Source organism: Juglans microcarpa x Juglans regia, chromosome 1D (assembly GCF_004785595.1).
Source record: "Juglans microcarpa x Juglans regia isolate MS1-56 chromosome 1D, Jm3101_v1.0, whole genome shotgun sequence".
NCBI lineage: Eukaryota > Viridiplantae > Streptophyta > Magnoliopsida > Fagales > Juglandaceae > Juglans > Juglans microcarpa x Juglans regia.
In genome coordinates this window covers 38,666,935-38,690,847 of record NC_054594.1, presented here as the reverse complement: position 1 = coordinate 38,690,847, position 23,913 = coordinate 38,666,935, and the positions used below count along the sequence as shown (strand labels likewise).

Sequence of the window (23,913 nt, the reverse complement as noted above, 5' to 3'; positions counted from 1 at the left end):
TAAAAGTTATGTGTTCTCAATCGAGGCTTGAGTCTATTTACAAGAATGAAAAGCGGGAGTTGCACACCATTGAAATATTAGTGACCTTTTATTTTTGGTCATGTTACTTGTAACATACTCAAAATGTAACATTTTCTTAATATCTTCATTCATGCAATAGATATCAATGTCTACTCTAGCGTATCGATCGTATAAAATAATTTAATTGATTTCAAAAAAATAATTATAACTGAATTAACCTTATAGTTAAACGTTATTAATAGAATCGATTTAATGTACCGCATAAAAAACTAAGGGCAGGTTTGGAGGGTGAGATGAGAATTTTATGTTTTGTTTGAGAGTTTAAAATATTGTGTTTTAATATTATTATTGTATTGAAATTTGAAAAACGTGAATTGAGATTTGAAAAAGTTGAATTGTTTATTATATTTTGTATGAGGATTTGAAAAATGTGTAATGATGAGATGAGATGCGATGAGAATTTTGTATCTCATCCCATCCCTCAAACCTGCCCTAAATCGGTTTGTAAATTTATTTATTTAAAAAAAAAAGTATGTGTGTGTATTTTAAATATATAAAAAAACACACAAATACTTAAAAGAAATACTGATCGGTACACTTTGATAAAAAAAAAAAAAAAAAAATTAAATTTACAAAAAATTATCTTTACGGAAAATGACCGTGTTACCCTCCTACTGATGCACGGTTCAATTAACCTGGACAGCACAGACAAGTTTTCAATGCCTTCTTTAGATACAAGAAGGTCGATTTCGTCTTTCAAAGATATAATTATAAGAGGGCTCTCTGTTCTCTCCTTCTCAACCTCGCGTTCCCTCAAAGCTTTTCTCTCTCAGAGTATCCATAGCCTAAGGATTCCAACGATGGGTGTCCCGGAAAAGGTATGGGGGTAATAGTTATCTCTTTCTGTTTGTTTCTCGGTAAAGTATTTATCCTTGTAAATTTTCCCTGCATTCTTTTTGTTGGTTGTATGTTCTGATTTCGTTCAAGTAAACCTTAATTTTTTTAATTGAAGATCTTATGTTAGAATTGGATTAAATTTGATGGAACATGCGTGGTAAGTTCCTCAATATAAGTTTTAACGGATGATGTATTGAAATATTGAACTAGAAAAACCTTGTTGCTTTCAGAGGTAAGCGTACCGTGTTCTGGACTGGTTTTCAACAATTTATTTCCCCTTAATTTGAATTTGAAACCGTGGGCACTAATTTTGTATTTAACCCTTATGAACTATTCCTATCCGGAAATCCTAGGTGGGATTCCGTAGAAAACGTTGGTGTATTGTATGGGCTCTTCTTTTTTCCCTTTCTTCTGCTTTCTTTTGTCTTTAAGCATTTGAGACTAAACCTTTTTTGCTCTTTGAAGTAAACCAGGCCTTAAACGTTTGAATTAAACCCACCGAACATTTTTTTTAAAGTTATTATTGTACTAGACTCAGAACGGTTTATTAACAGCTATCTACAATACCCAAATTCAAAGATCATGCATCAGATTCGATTCGTAACAGAGCAATCTGTCCTGCATCAGATTTTCTTGCATTGCATGGATCTTTGAACTTCACTCTTCTCATTCTTGTAAAACCACATGGGTTGGATTCATTTACAAGCATCACATTAAAAATGCATTTTTTGTCATGGTTTATCTTCTCATGCTTCAGATATCTACAGGATCCGAGAGAGGAAGTAGTTCAAGCATGGTACATGGATGATAGTGACGATGACCAGAGACTCCCCATCACAGGGAGCCAAAGGAGTTTGTATCCCTAGATCAACTTACTGGTGAGCATCTTTAAAGAACTTGTTAATTTTTATTAGATCCAGGATGTTTGGGTCTCTGACTTTACATGAGCTGTTATGCTCACTTGTAGAACTTGGAGTACTCACTTGTAGAACATGTTAATTTTTATTAGATCCAGAATGTTTGGGTCTCTGACTTTACATGAGCCTTTATGCTCACTTGTAGAACTTGGAGTACTCAGTTGGCGATTGGATGCTGATAACTATGAAACTGATGAGGAGTTAAAGAAGATTCGTGAAGACCGTGGTTATTCCTACATGGTTGGTTAGCAAAACTTATTTTATTTTTTTGTATATGTTTGAGTTTTTCACACTGACGTACAGTTTTATATTTCTTGCGCTAACTGGTCTTGCAAGATGAGGTTGTGCTTGACTTCTAAGTGTTACAAACATCACCCTAACTTGTGGAGAATGATGTAAAACATCACTGCGGAGAAGAATAGTTCGAAGCTCACATTTTTTCTTACGAGTATACATGTAACTTAGCTATCAAGAAGAATTTATTGGACCCTATAGGAAGAGCTTTAAAATATGTCTTGCTCATTTTTCCATTTAAAAGCTCATAATCAGGTCTTGCTTACTAAAGGTTGCAAACTGAAAATACTCTCTCTCTCTCTCTCCGTACTTGTACCATACTTTTAATCAGAGAGAGCCTTCTTCAGGACTTCTGTGAAGTTTGTCCAGAAAAGCTGCCTAATTATGAAGAGAAGATCAAAAACTTTTTTGAGGAACATCTTCACACCGACGAGGAGATCCGCTATTGTGTGGCAGGAAGTGGTAAGAGTAGTTATGCTTTATTTTCATTTATAGTCACTGCTTCACCCAAAAAATCTGGTTGTTGACTGCTTGCTTTTTGGTGAAGGATATTTTGATGTCAGGGATCGTAATGACAAGTGGATTCGTGTTTGGTTGAAGAAGGGTGGAATGATTGTTTTGCCTGCTGGAATTTATCACCGCTTTACTCTGGATACAGAGAACTACATCAAGGTATTGATGTGGTACATATGTAATCATAAAAGCAGCTTGCCTTCATTCTGACTAAATATCAGTTTGAAACATCTCCATTCCACAACTGTCAAGCACACTTATTCCTGATTATTACTATCTTACTGCCAATACAATTATTAACTCTTTCAATTCTTCATTAATTTAAGACTTGGGCTATGCATAATAGTTGCCCATAGATTATTAAACATTGTCTTACATGACATGGACTTCTGTGGAGGGGATTTTTCATCATCGCTTATTATGCTTCCATTACTTATCACTGTGCAGTAGGTTGAAAAAATAGATTATTAAACTTTGGAAGTACATATTTTTCTTGTCTTACACCTAAGTTGGATTATTTGTACATTGGAACCTATGAGACGTTCTCACTTTCTTGGAGATGTCATTGACTGCGAATTTTGTCTGTAAAAGCCCACCTACGTTTCTCTTGGTATTTTATTAGGGAAAGCTGGAAATAGTGTCTCCAACTACCAATCCTTTTGATCAATATTATTAGTAAGCTCCCAGAGTTCTCTTTATCCCCCCAAAGTACCACTTTGTTTTTAATTCATCCCCTACTTTAAGATCTAACCATTAAAGATTGTGTCCCTTTACTTATTTTTTGTCTATCTCAATGGTCAGGCTTAATGAAGAGGTAAATTGTACCTGTGCTACAAATTGTGTTGACCAATCAAGCAAGAATATGTAGTACTACTCTTGTGTTTTTTCCCCCTCCGACCAGTATATCAGTATTAATGGCTTTTAAATGTGATTACTGTTTTCATGTACACATGCGAGTACTCGTTCTTTTTCATGTGATTTCTCTGGCAACATTGACAGTTTGGTGGTCATATTGCAAAAGGAGTGGTAGTTTCAAGTGTAATATATAGTTTTTCCATCTCACTCTTTATCTTCTAAAAAATGTTTCTCAAAATTTATTTATTCAGGCAATGCGGCTATTTGTTGGTGATCCAATCTGGACTCCATTTAATCGTCCTCATGATCATATGCCTGCAAGGTATATTTTTGCCTATCCTCTCTATTGCGATATCCTACCGTTATATTGTGGCCTAAAGAGCATTTAACAGGCTTCCTTGAGTGTTATTTCTTCTTGCAGGAAGGAGTACATTAAAGCTTTCGTGGAGAAGGAAGTTGGTGATCATGCTGTTGATGCTGCAGCCTGAAATCTTCATTTACCTCTAAACTTGGACTTCAACAAAAACATCTCGACTTAAATAAAGACTCCTATGCTTATATGGTCTGGAATGCATGCGTGGTTTCCCTTGGCTTGTCTGTGTTCTTTACTATACTCGTGTAGAGTGCTTCACCTACTCCGCAAACTCAGTATCTTTTACCTCTGTTCTGTATATGGAAATATAGACGCTTTTAGATATGGTATAAGCTTGTATACGTTCTTGGTTGTGTTCTGCCTTCGGGTCTGACTGCCACGTGCCCTCGTACTGTGGCATGTACTCTCTTGCTTATATAAAGATCCGTATGTTTTGTTGGCTCGTTTAGCGTTACTGTTACTGGGTTTAATCCTGAATGCCTGCTGTAAATTTGATTAAAATGGGTGATATTTTGTGTAGTCGGAAAAGTGATAGTACCTTCTACATATTAAATTGTTTATATAATAGTATTAACTAACATTAAAAAAATCCAACTGAAACTTCAAATTTGACATCCAACCGGAAAATAGATTGCAGTGCCATTCAATTTCGCATGCATGCAAGGTTTAATTTGTCCACTTCTTGATTGCGATATCCCATTAAAAAAAAAAAATAGAATTCATCCATAGTTCAAAATCCGACACAAGGAATCCGAAACAAGTACGCAACAAACAAGAGAGAAAGTCGAGGAGTGCTCGTCATCAACCTCGACAATATCAATATTCAATGACATTCGATTTAAATATTCTATGGCCTTCCAATTAACCGCGTTTAATCTCCGTGTGAAAAAGCTTGGAATCAACCACTCACCCACATCTTGTTCGTTGATTTGTCCCACTGGGGTCCCGTTTTAATTGACCCAAACTCCATAACTTAATGCCACGATACCCCCAATACCTCTTGTATGATGTGTGCATATAATAATACTTTCTTGCTAAGATATTTATGTCGACAACCCTTTTGTACCAACCAGATATAAGTAATTTCATCCACAATCTGGGCTCTAACATGTGGCAGATTTTTATGATGTCACTCTCCATCAAGTGGGGACTCTAAAGAACCAGAAGCAAATCCCAAATCACACTCAGAAAAAGAGGTCAAGAACCACCAATAGCTCTACGACTGGCGCCTGAAACCACCCATGAAAATTCCGGAGAACCCACTGAAAAGAAGAAAGTTAAACCAATTAACTCCTAAATAAGTTTGAATGGTGCCGTTATAGGAAGAAAGGGACACAAAACTATCTTGCCAATTGCAGAAACGCTATAGAACCTTTTGCCATACAAACTTCATGAGACCCACATACATTTTGTCGAATTATTTTGTTTTCTTCCTCTCTTCCTTACCTTTTTATTATTATTATTATTGTTATACGGTTATACCACCAACATACACTCTACAACCTTCTTTGTCCTTTAGGTGGACTATGAAATAAACTATTAACGCGCCAAATGGCTTTCCCAAATGAGAAAGGAATCACGGGATTGAGGAGAGAGAAAAATATATCAATGACACTTTTAGTTCTCTTATGCATCGTCACCACTCAACTGCTGATATCTTCCCAAAAGGGGAAAAGTGAAAAGTGACACCAAAAAAAAAAATAATAATAAAAAACACTACCAGCTCTTAATAAAGTGAAGATTTACATTTTTAGCTCCAAGTTCTCAGTTCTTAATTCCAAGCTCCTCACCCTTTTTTGACCCCCACAGCAGCCTAAGCTCCTGTTACCTATGACTCTTCTCCTTCCAGTCTAAGGTTGGTTTATCAGATCATTTCAATACTTGCGTATGCTCTTGGCTTTTTTCTTGTTTTATACTTCAATTCCCGGGACCCATTTTGAGAAATATTATATTATCAGTATAGCTTCTCATCATGGAAATTAGCTGAGATCTCAGCTGCATTGTTCTGAGCTGTTAAGCCTGCATAGCCATTAGACGCCTCGTATGCTCATAACCCAAATCAAATCCATATTCTTGTGAGCAACCCAGATCACAGTTAATCTTCTAAGTTGTTTCCTTTTTTCGCAAATATGTATCCTCAAGGTCGAGTGAAGGAGGAATTCCCTGCAGGAGCAAGCAGCTCGTTCTTTTCGGACACGGCGCCATCTATGAAAATTCCTCCTCCTCAACCAAGGGAGGGACTCCATGGCACAGGTCCTCCACCTTTCCTTACCAAAACGTATGACATCGTCGACGATCCCTCCACAAACCATATCGTTTCTTGGAGTAGAGGGAACAACAGCTTTGTTGTTTGGGATTCCCAGTCCTTTGCTATGAGTCTTCTCCCCAGATACTTCAAGCACAACAATTTCTCAAGCTTTGTCAGGCAGCTCAATACTTATGTAAGTTGTTCTTGTTCCTTGTTTCTTTCGGCAAATTGTTGGTATTTTTTTTTTAATAAACAGTATTTATCAATAACGTTTCTTTTCAATCTCCTTAAACAAGCTAGATTTCTGTGCCTCAGCTTCGTTTTAATTTAATTTAATTGTAATTTTTATTATATTATTGTGTATTTCACAACACAAACATCTGTGGTTCATGTTCCTCATGAAACACCTAGATTGGATAATATGTACCTTCGCTCGCCTCTTTGGTTCCTTCATCTTCTTCCTTCTTCCCTTTTTTTTTTTTTTTTTTTTTTTTATGGTTAAATTTATTTGAATATTTTGTTTATTTGCTGTCTTGAAAAAGAACGTGCAAAGAATATTACAGCATAAAATTTACAAGACACCATCATAGGATGTTCTGGTAGATCTTATTTTGTGTTGCCATATGTATAATTAATGTCATAAGTGACACTGAGCTTTCTAATGAATGTGGTCGTGAATAAAGAATTTGATTAATGTTAGGGCTTTAGGAAGGTTGATCCTGATAGGTGGGAGTTTGCCAATGAAGGGTTTCTTAGAGGACGCAAGCATCTTCTAAAGACTATTAAGAGGAGGAAGACACCTCAGCCCCATGCTTCACAGCAGGCTCTGAACACTTGTGTTGAAGTTGGACGGTTTGGATTAGACGGAGAATTTGATTGGTTGAGGCGTGACAAGCAGGTTTTAATGGTGGAACTGGTGAAGCTTCGACAGCAACAACAGAATACTAGAACTTACCTCCAAGCAATGGAGGATAGACTTAGAAAGACAGAGCTCAAGCAGCAACAGATGATGAGTTTCTTGACAAGAGCAATGCAGAATCCCAACTTTTTACAACAATTAGTTCAGCAGCACAGACGAAAAGAGCTCGAGGAAGCGGTGAATAAGAAGAGAAGGCGAACTATTGATCAAGGGCCTACTAGTAACCTTGAAGTTGGCGAACTGTCAGAGTTTGAGCGTCAGGATCACGGCGACATGTCGGAGTTTGAAGCTTCAGAGCTGGAAGAACTTGCTATGAGCATGCAGGGACTAGGTGGAAGCCAAAATAACCCTGAGGAAGAACATATAGAGAAAGAAGAGGAACACGAAAGTAGAGATCATAAGGACTTTGAGGAGGTGTTCTGGGAAAATCTGTTAAATGAGGCTAATATCTAAGAAGAAATAATTGGTATCCTTGGTGTTGAACAGCAAGATGAAGGAGATGTGGATATGTTGGCTGAGCAGCTGGGCTAGCTACCAGGCCTCTAGTCCTATTTAGAGAACATCCTTGTTCTGGCTTTCTACTTGTATTGCTTCTATGTCCTAAATAATGCATCTTTTGTGTGTGTCTAGGTCTCCTTGATGAAAAAATCCATGCAACTTTTGAAATGGCATATGGGTTTCTTCATATCGACAAGGGGAACAATCCATGAACTAGAAGAATGTACTTCAAGCGAATGGGCAGACACATTAATTAATAATATCATAGCAACTTGGCAATTTTGAATTGCCGTCTGGATTTGGCATTCTTGTTCTCAAATTACAACAGTATCAGTAATTACTTCTCATGTGAGCAAGGGATGCAGGGAGTAAGTCTATTCATGTGCGGCATGACTAGCTTGAGGATGTATGGTTGATTCATTTAGCTCCAAATGGCAATAGGCGTGCGGACAACGCATTTCAGATCATGTTGCAGGATGCACTCTGTCTGACGTTGCTGCCGGTAATTATATAATTTATATTTGTGAAATCATTACTTATCTTATACGCTTAATCACTTATTTTAAAAATTTAAACTTTTGAAATAAGTGGTGATTTTACATGAGATCATACTATAAGTATTAGTTCGAATCATGACTCTATAATCTATCTCATTTAATTAGATATTCTACTTTCCATGAGCTTAAACTTTTTGAGACAAGTACATGGTACGTTACATTGATACTTTTGCATTTTTTCAGCGACATAATTTGGCGTTTAATTATCAATTACCTAGAGGTTATGCATTATGGTTGTCGCATCAGCAATTGAAATGATAAAGGAGCTCATTGCCATTCCAAAACACATTGAAGAAGACATTGAGCTCATTGGCAAGCATTTTAATGCAAGCATCCCAACGATGACGGATCATATCATGTGCAAGCTCTTAAAGAAGGTTTGTAACCCATTTCGCCTTTTTATGGGAAAAAGGAAAAAAAAAAAAAATGGAATACATACGGTATATCACATAATTAGTTTTTATAATGGTGTGACCCCCAGAATTAAGTGATATCACAAATGTTGTAAATGAGGGTTTCGGCAAGAATACCAAATACAGCAATACATATCAAGATTGATTCAACAAATCATAAACAAAACACAACTAGATAGAAAATAAGAATAGAATGAAAATACCAAGAATAATAATATTTAACGTGGTTTGATTTTTTCGTATCTACGTCAGATCATCTTATTCAAGCTTCAAATCGCAAGGATGTACAGATTATAAGATTCAGGTCATCAGAATGACCTTAACTCTCTCTGTGATTTACAAGTTTCTCTTTAAACCTTCCTCTCTTTCTAATGCATCCCCTTTTTTTCTCTCTTACGGCTACAGTAGTCAAGGCATGCCTTTTATAAGACTGAATCACTTCAGCAACCCTAGTGACCCTGATTCAAACACGTGGGTATATGCTAATCGAGAGATTACAGAGTGTGAATTAGAATAACAAAGAAGAAATAAAAGGCACGTGGTCACTTCTTTGACTATTAGATACAGATCTAATAAAAATTATAACTTTATTCTTCTAAATATAAATTGTTGACACATTAGTCATCAACAAAGCATGCATGTTGATGTTGCAACGTCTGCTAAAGCGATAAGGTTGCACATGCTATGCATGAGCATGCAGTGTGGCATTGTGTAAAGAACCAAAGTAGATTATATCGATCTACCCTGTCTCTAACTTGGATAGGCAGATCAGGGGAAAAAATAAACTCCAATTTTATGAAACTCAACATTAATTATTTTGAAAATTTTCATTGGTTAAACTGTCTTTACAAGAGATAAGTTAGTGCACAATAATTCTAAATTGGTTCCAATTGAAACATCTGCCATCCTCTTAAAGCATACATTTTAGATGTGGCTTTAGTTTTGAGAAGGGAGTTAGTTCTAAACCACATGTGAGGTGTAAAAATATTTAAATAGTGTTAACTTTAAAGGAAAATAACGCATATGTAATTATTTTCACAATTCTATTTTAAATTATGGATATTTTGATAATATCATTATTAAAAATATTATCATTTTATAAAAATATCATCAATATATTTTAGTTGTATAAAAGATTATAACAAAATTATGTGTGCTTTTGTGTACCGCGTACCTCTTGGCAGGAATAACACACTGCTATTCTGTCAGGCCGTGCGCTCTGTCTCATGTGCATAAGAAATGAGATAAGATGATAAATTTGTGAATAGTAATAAAATAATAATAAAATAATTTTAATTATTATATTTTATAGAGTTTTGAAAAATAAAAGAGAAAAAATTAAATAAAAATATTATCAAATAAAAATATTATTAGAATATAATTTTTCTAATATTATATTTGTTTTGAAGTTTGAAAAAGTTAAATTATTTTTATATTTTGTTTGAAAGTTTGAAAAAATTATAATGATTAGTTAGAAAAATTTATAATGATTAATTTGAAAATATTTATATTTGAGTGATGTTTAAAAAATGAATAAGACGAAATAAAATGAGATTGAATGAGAAAAAAAAAAAAAAATACCAAACAATCCCCCGGTAGTTTGTCGCGGCAGAAATGACTTAAAACCATTCAATGCAACAAATGGGCTGCTTACATGATCAGAAACGGGCCACATTTAAGCCAGTAGCTGGGCTAGCTAGGAATGAATGAGAAAAATTAATAAAGATGATGAACGGGAGTTCAAACCTATCTGACCCAAATTCCAGGCAGTCCCAAACTATTTGGCCGACTGCCTGCAATATTGGCAAAGTATTCCAGCTCAACGATGATAATCAATGTAATTGGAATAACTACATTGACTAATAGCTCTAAACATAACAAAAAGAAGAAGATATTTTTGGCTCTTATAATTGCTGCTTCTACAAATTTAAAATAAAATAAAATAAAATAGCCATCTCCATCAAGAGTAGGTCAAATCACTTCTACAGAGCAGGACATTAAGGAAACATTTAGATGTTGAAGTAAATTGAATTGATAAAATATTATTAGAATATTATTTATTTATTTATTATTATTATTATTTTAAAATTTAAAAAAATTGTAATAATGAGTTGAGATGAGTTGTATTTCCAAATGAAGCCTAAACCACAACTGCTTGCACCAATTACTCTTTCTTCCATAAGTTTCGAACCTCTAGTTGAGGCATCGATATCTGAAATTCTGAATCCATCTTCAAGCACTAATATTGATTTTTCTATATGCATCTTAAAAATTACATCTTTTAAAAAATAATTTTGCATGTTAAGAAAAACGCCCACATTAGATAATGCATCTTTAAACAAAATAATAATAAATATTATTATTTTTAATTTTTGTTTCTTAAAATTATTAATTTTTTTATATTTTACAATTAGCACTATGTACTCAAAAATACAAATTTCATATATTTAAATATTACCAATTTTATATATCAAAAAGACCAATTTTATCAATAAATATTAATATATACTAAAAACACTTTGTATTATCAAATTAATAAAAATTTCATATATCAAAATCATTTTAATACAAATTCTACAAAGTTGATTTTAATGGGTATGAGAGAGAAAAAACATTAAAAATAATGTTTGGAGAGTAAATAGTGCAAAAAGTACTGTTTATAGCTATGTAAGAATTTAGAGATGTATAAACTAATATAAATGAATTTAAAGGCATATTATATAAATATGAAAATAAACATAAAGATTAGTAAGTTATTGCTAGTGCTCTAATATCCCCAGCCACGACCTTCCAAGCCCAAAATGAGCCAACTATACCAAAATAATAATGGCTTTCAGTGATTGCTCAATGAGGTTAGGAGTAGATGCTTAGGAGACTTCTCTCTCTCTCTCTCTAAATGGAAAATTAACAAGGTACCTCAACATTTTACTTAAATTTGAATGCTTCGCATGATAAAGATAAAATAAATAATAAGAAATAATATTTACAGTTTTATAGTGTGTAAATTTATGCACTCCTTATAAAAAAAAAGAGAAAATATAGGGTTCACATGAAAAAAAAAATGATATTTACAATCTTAAGATGTGCAAGTCTATTATAGTCCTTTTGAAAAAAAAAGATAAATCTGAAGTCCACATAAAAAAATAATTTTTTAATATAGAATCCCACTTTTTTTAAAATTAGTATTTGAGATTTGCATATGGTATGACTATGACTCTTTATCTAGCATTATTTTGAGAAAAAAAAAATCATTTTTTTAATAGTTGACTTCACTTTTTTGTAAAAATGAGTGCACAAGACTTGCCACTCTAAGATGATATTTAACATTATTCATAAATAATATAATATTTAATAATGTTTAAAGAACTCATATAGATAATAATAAATATTATAAGGTCCCTTATTTTACTTAATTTTTTTTTCTATTTGAATTTTTAAATTTAGATAAAAATAAAAATAAAAAAAACTCTAGGGTAATTTCCTTTGATAAGGAGCTAAATAAAAAAGAAAAAAATGTCGCCACTTGAAGCATATTCTTCTATCTCTTTCACTCGGGTTATGTACATTTATATATTAGACAAACTTATCCGTTATGCTTAAATTTGTCTTATATATATTACACAAATTTATATACAAGGAGCCCGTTACATTAGCATTATCCAGATTGAAAAAAACAAAGGGAGGGTTTGGTAGTAAACTTTCCCAAACGGCGGGCAGCCCATAAAGTGCCAAATTGGGTCTAATAGAATTCTCAGCCTCAAAGTCTTATCTTTTAGCCACCGACAGCCGAACTCCCATCTCAATCCCAATCTTAAAACACTCATCTCTTCTCTTCTCGTTCTTTTCTTACTCTCTTCTTATATATTTATTAAAAAAAATATATTCATCATTTTATAACATGATATTAAATAATAAATTCATAATTAAAATATAATAAATAAATTTTAATTATATAATATTATATTATATAATAATAAAAAAATGATGAAAATTAAAATGATAAATATCATTTGAGTCGTGTGGTGGGGTTGGGCGAGTGCCATTTTGTGCTTTCAATGCATGTATTAATATTCCTAGTCAAAGGTGGTGAAACCCATGGTGCGCATTAATTTAGTAGCACCCACATAAGACTCTCATTTCTTTTAATAGTATATGCATATACAAAACCCAATTTCATATATCCACCAAACCGGATGAACAAAGGGTAATGATATATCTCTAATATGTTTTTATATATATTTATAAATTTTTTATAATTTATTTTTAATCAATGACACTTTATTAAACTATCTTTCGTTTTAAACAGAATTTTAAATAGTTGTAGATTAATTATAAATTTATTATTTTTTGAATAAAAAAATAGTAAAATAAATCGATACCATTGGTCAAAGACTCACAAAGGTTTCTCTCTATGCTTGCTTAGAAGAAAAAAAAAAAAAAAAAAAAAAAGCTAGTCTTTGTTTTACCCGTATTTTTTAATAAGATTTATTTATTTTTTAAATTTTGCCAGTAGATTATTGATTTTATATTCATAAAGTCTTCTATGACTATTAAGATCCACTATAAACTTGATGTTAGTATTTGACTTAATAATAATAATAATTATAATGAGTTATTGTACCATTTAAAATTTTAAGGAGAAGGAGTGAAAACTGAAAGATTGCAAGCGAGCAGGGTGATGTGAATTACAATATATATAAGGTCGGTTTGGATCGAGGAGTGATCTTAACTTATCTCATTTTATTTTATTTTATTATTATAAATTTTTATATAAAATATAATAAATAATTCAATATTTTAAAATTTTAAAATAATAATAATATTAAAAAATAATATTTTATTTAATTTTTAATTTTTATCTCAATATCCAATTCATCTCATCTCAATATCCAATCTCAATCCGGTCAACCAAAATAGCACTGACGAGTAATACCGATGAAATAATAAGGTAATAAGGGTTACTATCTTATTACTACTCATTTACTACTTATAGTTTATTTTAATTTTTAACTTTTTTATTATTTTTTTTAAATATTTTTTTAATATTCTTGATCATTTAAAAAAATTAATAAAATTATAGTCACTTTCTTAATCATTAAGTAAAATAAAAAATTAAAAAAAAAATATATAAAATGAGCAGTGAATGAGGGACCTATCATTTTCCATACCGATGGGTCATCGTCCCGGCCCAAAAACGCTCCAAAGTCCTCAATCTCCCTCCCTCACTCCTTCCCCCCTTCTCCACTCTCTCTCTCTCTCTAAACTCCCCAAAACCTCCATTTCGAAAAAATCTCTCTCTCTCTCTCTCCCCGTTACATAGAGAACTTCATTTTGAATCTCTGTTAAACTCAACCGATCCGACTCTCTGAACCTCATCTCCCTCTGTAATGCGGCTTCCGATAATCAATCACGTATCGGAGATCAGCCGGCTCGGCCTCTTCTTATCAGAGTTGACTCGGTGAGAATCAACTTTTATATCTTTTGAATGGGGTCTGTGCCTTCAACTCCGCTCAAGAGCGACAACGCCCGGCCACAGGACACCGCTGAGCATCTGATCGGAACCTTCGTCGGCGAGAAATCGTTCCCTATCTCCTCTGATTTCTGGCAGAAACTCCTCGAGCTCCCTCTCAACCTTCGCTGGCCCGCCCACCGTGTTCTCCAGGCCTGCGAGCTTCTCGGTGAGCAAATGCTCTCTTAGTCATTATTATTATCAGAACCAATTTCCTCTCGAGGCGTTTACAGTGTATGAATATGCTTGAATTAGACTCTAGTCTTGGTGTTTATAATTTGAAGCTGTAATGGACTGATTTTATGCCTTTTCAAACTTCATTACATCCATAATTGTGCGTGTTGTTTTGGTTCTGTTTTCTTGTTTTCTCCCCCTGTGCAGCGCAAAATAACCAATACACGAGGCATCTGGCAAAGATTTTAATCCATCTTTCATGGTGCTTGCAAGAGTGCATTTCAGCTTCCGGTGCTCCGTCAGGTGCATACGATAAGGCTGTTAATGCTGTCTACATCTCATCTGTTTTCTTAAAGCACTTGATTGAAAGTGGCAAAAGCGATGACATTGAGGAGTTGTATCTCTTCCTAGATGTAAAGGAACCCATACCAAAGGATTTTATCCAAGGTACTTGGTTTGTAATTCTTTGAATTTTTTTATTTTATTTGTTACTCTTTCCTTATCATCTGTAAATAGAGGATGTGATTTGAAATGATTGATAAAAACACGGTGACTTTCCTTAACTGTCTTTTATTTTATATTTAGGCCTAGCATGGATCTTTTTATGAGCAAGATAATTTTATTAAAGTGTACCATGGCTTTGAGAAGAATCTTGCTTGTTTCTTGAAAAAAAAAAAAAAAAAAAAAAAGTGAGGGTAATTCAAGAAATGAAGGATCATGAAATTTACTTTGGGAGAGTTTGATATATTTCAAGAGAGCTTAGGAAAGAAAGCTAACAGGTATTATATAATTTCCAGAGATTGAATATTCACTCTTTTTGTGTGTGTTGTGGGGTGTTTGGTCGAAAATTTTCCTGTCTGGATAGAAGAATTTGTCAAAGTGGAAACACATTAGGCGCGGGTGGGGGGACTTTATTGCTCACTCTCAATTGGTGTTGGGGAGGGGATCCCGTATTAAATTTTGGGAGGATATTAGGTGTGGGAGTGAGCCTCTAAATGATGCCTTTCCAACTATTTTCCGAGTGGCTCGCAATTAGGAAGCATCCATTGAGGACCTCATGATTATAGCAGGGGATCAAGTGCAGTGGAACATGACATTTAGTAGAGCGGCACAAGATTGGGAAGTAGACATCTTTGAGGCCTTTTTCCAACTCTATATTCTGTGAAGCCGAATAGACAGCAAGCTGACAGTTTATGGTGGAACCCTGCAAGTAAGGGCATCTTCTCAGTTAGATCCTTCTATAAGTCCCTTTCCCAAGCCGCAACCATTCAGTTCCCATGGAAGAGACTTTGGAGAAATAAGGCGCCTCTGAAAGTGGTTTTCTTTACATGGACAGCAGCGTGGGGGAAGATTCTGACCACTGACAACCTGAGGAAGAGACGGATAGTTATACTAGATTGGTGTTGCATGTGTAAGAGATCCGTTGAGATAGTGGAACACCTATTGTTACATTGCGAGGTAACTAGAGCCTTGTGGGTGGAAGTTTTCAGTCGAGTAGAGTTATCCTTTGTGATGCCGACAACTGTGGTGGATCTGTTGGCCAGTTGGACACTTCCGAGAGGAGTTCAACAAATTAAGGAGGTATGGAAAATGATCCCGATCTGTATCATGTGGTGCATTTGGCAAGAGCGCAATGATCGGACTTTTGAAAACAAGGAGCGGTCGTCGGAGGAATTTAGAGCTTTACTTTTCCGTACTTTATTGTTATGGGCCATTGCTTTAGATTTTAATGGTCTAAATGTTCATGACTTTCTAGACTCCCTTTCGTTGACCTAGATAAGTTTTATCTCTTGTATCCATCTTGTGTACTTGGGTTTTTGCCTATCTCTATTTATAATATTATTGATTACTTATAAAAAAAAAAAAAAATTGTTAAAGTATTGTCTTCGTGATTTGCAGGTGTTTCTTTGTCACCTTCTTGAGTTAGGGCAAATATAGTGATAGCAGCATAGTTGTTACTCTTTTTTTGATAAGTAGCATAGTTGTTACTCTACAAGTGCAATTGTAATCGCTAGGGTGTAGCTAGTTACCCTGGCATTTCTGTGTAGGATCCTCGCATCTATCAGTAACCTCTATTTCTGTTTGTTACACAAGTGATGTATGTGGGGATTTTATTGATTACCTATATTAAAAAAAAAGTATGTGGGGATTAGTGGTAAAAAAATTTCGTCTGGATAGAAGAATTTTCCAAAGTATTGTATTTGTGATGTACAGGTGTTTCTTTGTCGCCTGCGTGTGTTAGGGTGAAGATGGTGATAGTAGCATAGTTGTTACTCTACAATTGCATTAATTGCTAGGTTGTAGCTAGTTGCCCTGGCATTTCTGTGTAGGATACTTGTGCCTCCCTTGAACCAATACATAATATCCTTTCTTTGTTCCAACTAGGTGTTTCTCTTGTATACAGTCAGTGTTAAGCTTTGCCTATTGTTATTATCAACAAAGTTCATAATTACCATAAAAAAATAACAATTTTCTTTCTTGGTGAGAATGCACTGAGGGAGAACGATTGGCATTCTTTTGGCCTTAGTTGAATGGTTTTTAAGCTTATTGTTGTTACTTCTTTGTATTCTCTCTCTTTGAAGGGTGGGGAGGTTGGAATGTAAAGAAGGTGGGTCCAAGAATTGTGAAAAACTGGTTTTTCTTTTTTAATTTCTTTTTGCTGGGTGTGATGACTATATTTTCCTCCTCTCACTAAAAACAGAAATGGAGCTCAAGATTAAAGAATGTTTGAAGGAAATATTTGATCTGTGAAGACTTTACTATGTGATGAATCTTGGTTTAGTTGATCATATCTTCTGTCATTTTTATTGGGGCTTTCCTGGTTTTGTTTTGCGACTTGTCTTTTAAACAGGAACCGCTATAGGTTCTCCAGTGTTTTGTTTTGAGCCTTATCCTGTATACTTACCTGCTTGTTCAATGTCTATGTTCTCTATCTCATAGTAGAAAAATCATTATAGGCCTCAAATTATTATTTTTATATGCAGATGAAAGCATCGAGAATTTGGTTATGCATACAGTGCTTAGCTTTATTGGCTCAGTAGATGTGAGGTACATGCTAGTCTAGCCTATGGGTTTTTGATTGTTGAGAATCATATATTATCTTCCCTGATTATTGTTTATCTTTTCACAAGTCCCAACACATACCTCCTACATTTGGAGCTGCTTAATTTCATGCTGATTGCAATGTCAACTCAGCTTCTTTGTGGACCATCTCCGGGACCAAAAGACGTTAACCCGTTTATTGATGCAGCAATTGTTCAGGTTACATGATTAAACTTTGGCTGCTCCCAATTTCCAAATCGTTCCAATATATTGTTAGCATCTTAGATTGCTACTGCTTTTTTCAGGATAACTCTTTGGTTAGTTTGGTTGTGCACAAACTACTGCTGAATTACATCTCACAACCTGGCATGCCCTTCAAAAGTTCATCATATTCCATATTTTATGAAGGAAGTCAGCCTAGTGTTTTACAAAGAGTTGGCTCTGCAGCTGGTATGGTCCTTTGACTCCTTTCCCTTGATGTTTGTATTCTTTCTAGTTTGTTTGCAAGTGCTTCCACTGTGAGTGTTACTGGTAATGGACCAAATAGCATATCTTATGCTTTGTTGTCCATACATTCTCCTAAGATTTCAAATCTTATGCTTCATTAGAACATTATCACACACTTTTTGTCAATGCAAAATTAGTTTTTGGGTAATGTTCAAGGGTTACATCGTTGACAGAAGCTTCTCCTGTTATTATATTCTTCTTCCTTGCAGCAAATTTTGTCTTGTTACCATTGAGTTATTTGGGCAGTTCAAGAGGTGAAGGCTCAAGAAGTCCATTGGTAGACTGTAGTCTACTTGTGCTTCTTGTGCTCATTCATTATCATAAATGTGTTGTGAGCAATGAGTCCATAACAGATTTGAGTGTTGATGGTCATACTTCAGATTCTCTTCTGAAAGAAAATACATATTTTTCTGACAACCCTTACTGCAAGGCCTTGGAGAATGCAACAGATTTTGAATGTAAGACCGTAAATTTCATTATTTATTTTGTGATCTTTTTTTTTTCAAGGTTTGCTTTTCTAAATCAGTGCCCTTCTTGCAGTTGACCGTATAGATGTTGAGGGCAATGCATATACTGATCCAGTTGTGAGGTTACCGTTTGCTTCTTTGTTTGATACTCTTGGCATGTGAGTGTTTATTCTTCCTTATTGATAATCTTGGCATGTGAGCGTCTTCCTTCTGTATCAGTATATGAAGTTTAGATTTATTCCTTGGTTTTATACTGATAAAAAAGATTTATTGCTTGGTTTATATCATTTGAGAGTACACTGATTCTCTCTTTTCTGGAATTCAATTTTGTGTTGAAGTTGGAATGACTTGCATCACATTCACATTTAAATGTGCTGTACTGAATGCAACTACATTTATCAGCTGAATGTATCTGATTAAAATAGATCAGTTTCTTGACAACGAATTCTAATGGTATCATATTCTGTGCAATATGGCTGCTGGCCTGCCAGTATGTTTGACTTGTTATTTCTGCCTAGGGGTCAGCAATTTAATTCACCATTTCTCTCGGATTTGTGCTTTATTTATTAGTATTGAGACCCCCTTTTCTTCCTTGTCTTGGTTTCAAGGGGTTGAAACCCTACTTTTATGAGTCGTTTTTACAGTGTCAAATCCCTTCGTGTGAAATCCATGGTTCTTTTTTTTGGAATCAATAGTTGTCACAAATGAAGTGGAAGTTTTGTTCCATGTAAATATTTTGCAATCCAAACCCGGTCTATGCAAGAATCTTTTTTTTTTTTTTTTTTTCTGTGGCTATAACAATGAAGCTTGGAACTATATGTAATCATTCTTGTATTTTTGCAAGAAAAAAGGTTTTGTAACATGTAAGGATAAGAATTTATTAGGAAAACACTACTATGCCCACTCATTTTGACACCTCCATTTGACCGCTGGTCAATTTTTTTTTTTTTTTACTTAGTGATTAAGGAAGTGATTTTAAATGTATTGGTGTATTTTTTATATTTTTTAAATATATTTAAATATGTTAAAAAAATGTGAAAAGAAAAGAAAAAAAAAAAAATTTACATGGGGCGGCATAGTAGCCGCACCCAATTTATTGTATTGTTTTAGTCACAAATTTGCTGCATTTTAGTTGTTTCGAGGACTTATATTGTGCGGTTTCTTCACTTTGTGATGCTGTTTCTCCATCTGATAAAGAACCCAACATTCTCAGAACCCTGCATCAGCTCCCCTCCACCCTTTTTTCCTGTCGCATTTGAGTAACCCATAACGGTTCTGCATTTACAGGTGCTTGGCTGATGAGGCTGCTGTCTTATTGCTTTATTCACTGCTGCAAGGGAACTCTGACTTTTTGGAGTATGTTTTGGTGCGAACTGATTTGGATACATTGGTATGAAGCAGCAGTTCAAGTTTTTACTTTTACCCAAAATAACACAAACAATAATATCACCTTTATATGGTGTATATAATTTCTTAAATTTGTCTCTAATCAAGCAACCTGGTGTCATATTTGCTATTGATGTGGCATGGCTCCAACATACCCTAATTCTGATCTGTGTTTTCATGATGAAATTAACAGTTGATTCCCATTTTGGAGGCTTTATATGATGCTCCTAGGAAGACGCCCAATCAAATCTACATGTTACTCATTATACTTCTAATACTCAGCCAGGATTTGTCATTTAATGCAAGCATTCATAAGCTGGTAAGGATTATATTTGTTTGCCATTTATGTTTTACAAAGGGATTGTATTAACATAGATGATGTGGACAGATATTGCCTGGTGTTCCATGGTACAAAGAACGCCTCCTTCATCAGACATCTCTTGGTTCCCTGATGGTCATTATTCTCATAAGGACTGTGCAATATAATCTCTCTAAGCTGAGGGTAAACTTCACTGATCCATATTTCTAATTTGCTTATGTTCTATATATATTTTTTATAAGTAAACAATATTATTGATAAGGATAGACAAAGTCCAAGTACACAAGATGGTATACAAGAGACAAGACTTATCTAGGTCGCAAAAGTGAAAACAAGAAAATCATGTAAATTAAGGCCATTAAAATCTATAGCTATGGCCCAAAGAAATAAAGTACAGAAAAATAAAGATCGAAGCTCCTCAAGTGTCCGCTCCTTATCTTCAAATGTCCGATCGTTACTTTCTCGCCATGCGTATGTTCTATAGTTGTGATGACTTTGATGCAATTGCTAGACATGAGTCCTGCAGCAGGCTGCATATGCCAATGTCCTGTACAAATATTCTTTTTGACTGGTACAAAAGACTCGAGCACACATGAGATAGAACTTGTGCTTCCCCTCCATCCCTCATGGTTGGAAGAGATGTCGTTTGGTCTAAGGGCTATAGACATAAATTGATCGATACCAATTTTGTGCTTTTTGCTAAGGATGATGGCAGGAGCTTGACCTGAACCTGATCCCTTGAAAGTGGCCCAATGAAAAGCCTGAAATCTGGGTTGGATATTTGTAATCCGCCCATTAACTTGCTGTAATTTGGTTATTTCTATCTAGTACCTGCACTTAGAGGCTGAGACAGGATGTGTTTCCCTTTCTTTTGGTGATTACATGAGTTACCCAATTAACTGCATTATTGGTGGTTATATTAAAAAATTAGTGTATACATGCACCTATGCTTACACATTATAGATAAAAGACAGGAAGACAATAATATCAACTGCTCATCATACCTTGACCTGCTTGGAGGGTGGGTTCATAGGTTCAGTGTCTTACGGTTGAGTGTTTTGTATTTACCTGTTCAAGAGAAAGGAAAAAAAAACCTTGTAGATAAGTTAATTGAAAACTCAATATCTCACAACATTAGTTCAAAATTTGTTTCACTTAAATGTTTTCCTTTATGCATTTTACATAAAAAAATGTTGCTGGTATGTAGCTGGATATCTACTTGTAGCTCGCTTCTTCCGATAATCCTTTTTAAAATTTTCAATCATACAGGATGTTTATCTTCATACAACCTGTCTAGCTACATTGGCTAATATGGCACCTCATGTCCACCGTTTAAGTTCATATGCATCACAGAGGCTGGTCAGCCTTTTCTATATGCTCTCACGCAAGTAAGCTACTCCTGTTCATTTTATTTTTCCTTACCTTCACACTTTGCTGCTTCATGTTTGGTGTGTGACGATCTTATGATTGCTCCTGTTAATGCAACAATGAATATAGGTATAACAAATTAGCGGAGCTAAGAGATGATAGGATGCATCTAGCCAAAGGCAGCAACAGTCTTACTGAAGATATGGTCTGTAACACTATCTGCCTCAAATTTGAGCCTATTTTGATGTGGAGCCTTTCATACCTATCAAAAAACTTAAATATTTGTTTGACTAAGCAGATTGTTCTTGTTTCAGTCGACAGAGTTGCATATATATACTGACTTCCTGAGACTTGTTCTTGAAATTTTAAATGCAATTTTGACTCATGCCCTGCCACGGAATCCTGAGGTATCATCTTTTACTGTAGTAATGATTAAAGTGAGAGAAACTTTTCTTTAGTTTCACATTAGCACCTTTCAGGTTTTCTGAATCTATCGGCAGGTTGTATATGCGATAATGCACAGACAGGAGGTCTTCCAGCCATTCAAGCATCATCCACGCTTCAACGAGCTGCTTGAAAACATTTATACTGTATGCCCCAGAATATTCTGTTAGAAATCGTTTCATCAATTCTTTGTCTCAGCAATATTGCAATATCTTATACAGCAAGGTTACATTGTTGTTAATTATCGATAAGGTTTTCTATACCATGTGTTACTGACTTCTTTGGTCTCTTCTGTCGCTGTAGGTATTAGATTTTTTTAATAGTCGCATGGATGCACAATCAATGCATGGTGAATGGTCAGTCGATAAAGTACTGCAAGTCATAGTTATTAACTGCCGCTCTTGGCGGGGTGAGGGGATGAAGGTAAGAATTGGAAAAAAGATGGTAAAATTATGAGTGCAGTTTAAAATGGGAACATTATCTTTAGGACTAACATGCCTTTGTCTTAGCAGATGTTTACACAACTACGCTTCACATATGAACAAGAGAGTCATCCCGAAGAGTTCTTTATTCCATATGTGTGGCAGCTAGTTTTATCCCGTTGGTACTGTTCCTGCCTCTAAGCATTATTTTATAGAACACCTTTCAACTTGGTCATTATCCAAGTAGTTTGCATTGGCTGGCGATCATGCTGGTTTTTGAGTTTCTTAACCTTACTTGAGTAATTATCAGAGATTCCTTTCATATTGCTGATAAACTGGAAGTCACATCACACTTTGATGGATCTTGCCATTGATTTTTAGGTTTATTCTATTTATTTTAACACCAAAAAGTTTTATTTGTTTTTTAATATGTCTTCAATTTGTGATTCCTGTATGTAGCACTGATTCTTTGTTCTGTCCTTTCTTTAGTATATTCAGCTTCAATTCAGGAGCCATAAACTTGTTTCCAGTTGATCCACCTGTAGAAGTAAGTATCTGGATTCATTTTATGAATTTCACTTTTAAATGTATATATACTTATAAAAAAAAAATATTTTAAAATGTATATATGTAGGGGGGAACTTTTTCTTTCTTTTACTTTGGGGATGAGGCTTGGTTTGCAATATAAAAGTACTCTGGTTGTCACCAACTTTTACTATCACCTCCCCTTGGTCATGAAGAATAACTTAAAGCGTATAAAAGACCAAATAAGAAATCCTATATAGGGTTAATCAGCATCTACAGATCATTGAAAATACCCATATTAGAATAATTGTCTTTTTGGCTCGTAGCCCTTCTCAAATTCAAGATGTTCAGCTTATAAAAAATCATACAAGTCAAAGGAACCTTTTGAATTTTCTACTGATGTTTACTAAAAAGCATAGATGTCTAGGAAAAACCCACTCCTTAGCTAGGAGCTCTCGAGATATATCAACTTTAGTTTATAGGCAGGGAAGTGTTATACCTATTGCCTACACCCGACGTATGTATATATGCATACATTTCTAAAACGCAACTTCGATTCTGGCTTTTTAGCTGATGCAAAATATTTCAAGCAATTATTGAAAGCAGACCGCCAGGTGCAAGGAAATTTAGTTCAATAATATTATGATTCTTTTTTTTTTTTTTTTTTGAGCTGATCTTCTCTTTGATGTCATGGTCATCACTTTTGGTAACACATTCTTTTTTGGTTGCAGATACAAGAGAATGACGGAATGGTATCAAGTAAGCACCAAAATGGAGAGTTGAGCGTGCACGGACTTCTTCTCGATCCATAGTGGGTGCAATGTTATTTGAAAGATTCATGCACCTTGATGCATATATGTAAATATATGAAATAGTGTTTATATTCTGCTCATTCTTTCTGTCCATATGTTTTCTTCCATGTAGAGGCCCTTCTCCCACAGAAAATTTGAGATAATCAATGTAATAAGAGATTATGCTTATTTCACCCCCCCAGCGGGCGGGAAAAAAGTAAAACAAATAAGAGATGTTGCTCAGTTCCATTTTTAACACCATTATTTTTTGGAGTTATGCCATAATGTTTTCCATTTTATAGCTTTTATGGTAACAGTGTTACCGAGATCATGATATATCAGTAACAATTATTTCATGTATAAGAAACAGGAACCAAAAAAAAAAAAAAAAAGGAAGAAAAGAAAGAAGATTCTTCCACGCGTTCCTACTGTGGCTCTCAGCGCTACCAAATAA

General features: G+C 34.5%; 3 protein-coding genes across 3 annotated transcripts; all 3 read left to right on the top strand.

Moving 5' to 3' along the window:
- The first annotated feature begins 1,685 nt into the window (after nucleotides 1–1,685).
- On the top strand, nucleotides 1,686–4,200 carry LOC121252664 (1,2-dihydroxy-3-keto-5-methylthiopentene dioxygenase 2-like). The gene is given in 7 exon segments (XM_041152405.1): nucleotides 1,686–1,743; nucleotides 1,746–1,796; nucleotides 1,981–2,075; nucleotides 2,477–2,591; nucleotides 2,677–2,801; nucleotides 3,749–3,819; nucleotides 3,919–4,200. Coding segments are annotated over 7 exon segments (549 nt in total). The 5' UTR covers nucleotides 1,686–1,718; the 3' UTR covers nucleotides 3,986–4,200.
- A 1,551-nt stretch (nucleotides 4,201–5,751) lies between these two features.
- On the top strand, nucleotides 5,752–7,880 carry LOC121241510 (heat stress transcription factor A-6b-like). The gene is made up of 2 exons (XM_041139303.1): nucleotides 5,752–6,311; nucleotides 6,819–7,880. Exons 1-2 carry the CDS (start codon nucleotides 6,000–6,002, stop codon nucleotides 7,488–7,490), a joined length of 984 nt encoding a protein of 327 aa, XP_040995237.1. The 5' UTR covers nucleotides 5,752–5,999; the 3' UTR covers nucleotides 7,491–7,880.
- A 5,809-nt stretch (nucleotides 7,881–13,689) lies between these two features.
- On the top strand, nucleotides 13,690–23,715 carry LOC121265458 (dymeclin-like). The gene is made up of 18 exons (XM_041169100.1): nucleotides 13,690–14,183; nucleotides 14,396–14,635; nucleotides 17,173–17,236; nucleotides 17,320–17,449; nucleotides 17,536–17,680; nucleotides 17,947–18,195; nucleotides 18,278–18,362; nucleotides 19,492–19,594; nucleotides 19,784–19,909; nucleotides 19,979–20,092; nucleotides 21,179–21,297; nucleotides 21,407–21,482; nucleotides 21,592–21,684; nucleotides 21,778–21,867; nucleotides 22,025–22,144; nucleotides 22,234–22,325; nucleotides 22,633–22,690; nucleotides 23,400–23,715. The coding sequence occupies exons 1-18, from the start codon at nucleotides 13,991–13,993 to the stop codon at nucleotides 23,478–23,480; spliced, it is 2,178 nt and encodes a 725-aa protein (XP_041025034.1). The 5' UTR covers nucleotides 13,690–13,990; the 3' UTR covers nucleotides 23,481–23,715.
- The last annotated feature ends 198 nt before the right edge of the window (nucleotides 23,716–23,913 follow it).

Bases quoted from the DNA above. Each gene is read 5' to 3' on its own strand.
- LOC121241510 (XM_041139303.1), top strand. From the start codon at position 6,000: ATGTATCCTCAAGGTCGAGTGAAGGAGGAATTCCCTGCAGGAGCAAGC. The intron at 6,312-6,818 runs GTAAGTTGTTCT...GATTAATGTTAG, and splicing joins TCAGGCAGCTCAATACTTAT to GGCTTTAGGAAGGTTGATCC.
- LOC121265458 (XM_041169100.1), top strand. From the start codon at position 13,991: ATGGGGTCTGTGCCTTCAACTCCGCTCAAGAGCGACAACGCCCGGCCA. The intron at 14,184-14,395 runs GTGAGCAAATGC...CCCCCTGTGCAG, and splicing joins CCAGGCCTGCGAGCTTCTCG to CGCAAAATAACCAATACACG. The intron at 21,685-21,777 runs GTATCATCTTTT...ATCTATCGGCAG, and splicing joins CCCTGCCACGGAATCCTGAG to GTTGTATATGCGATAATGCA.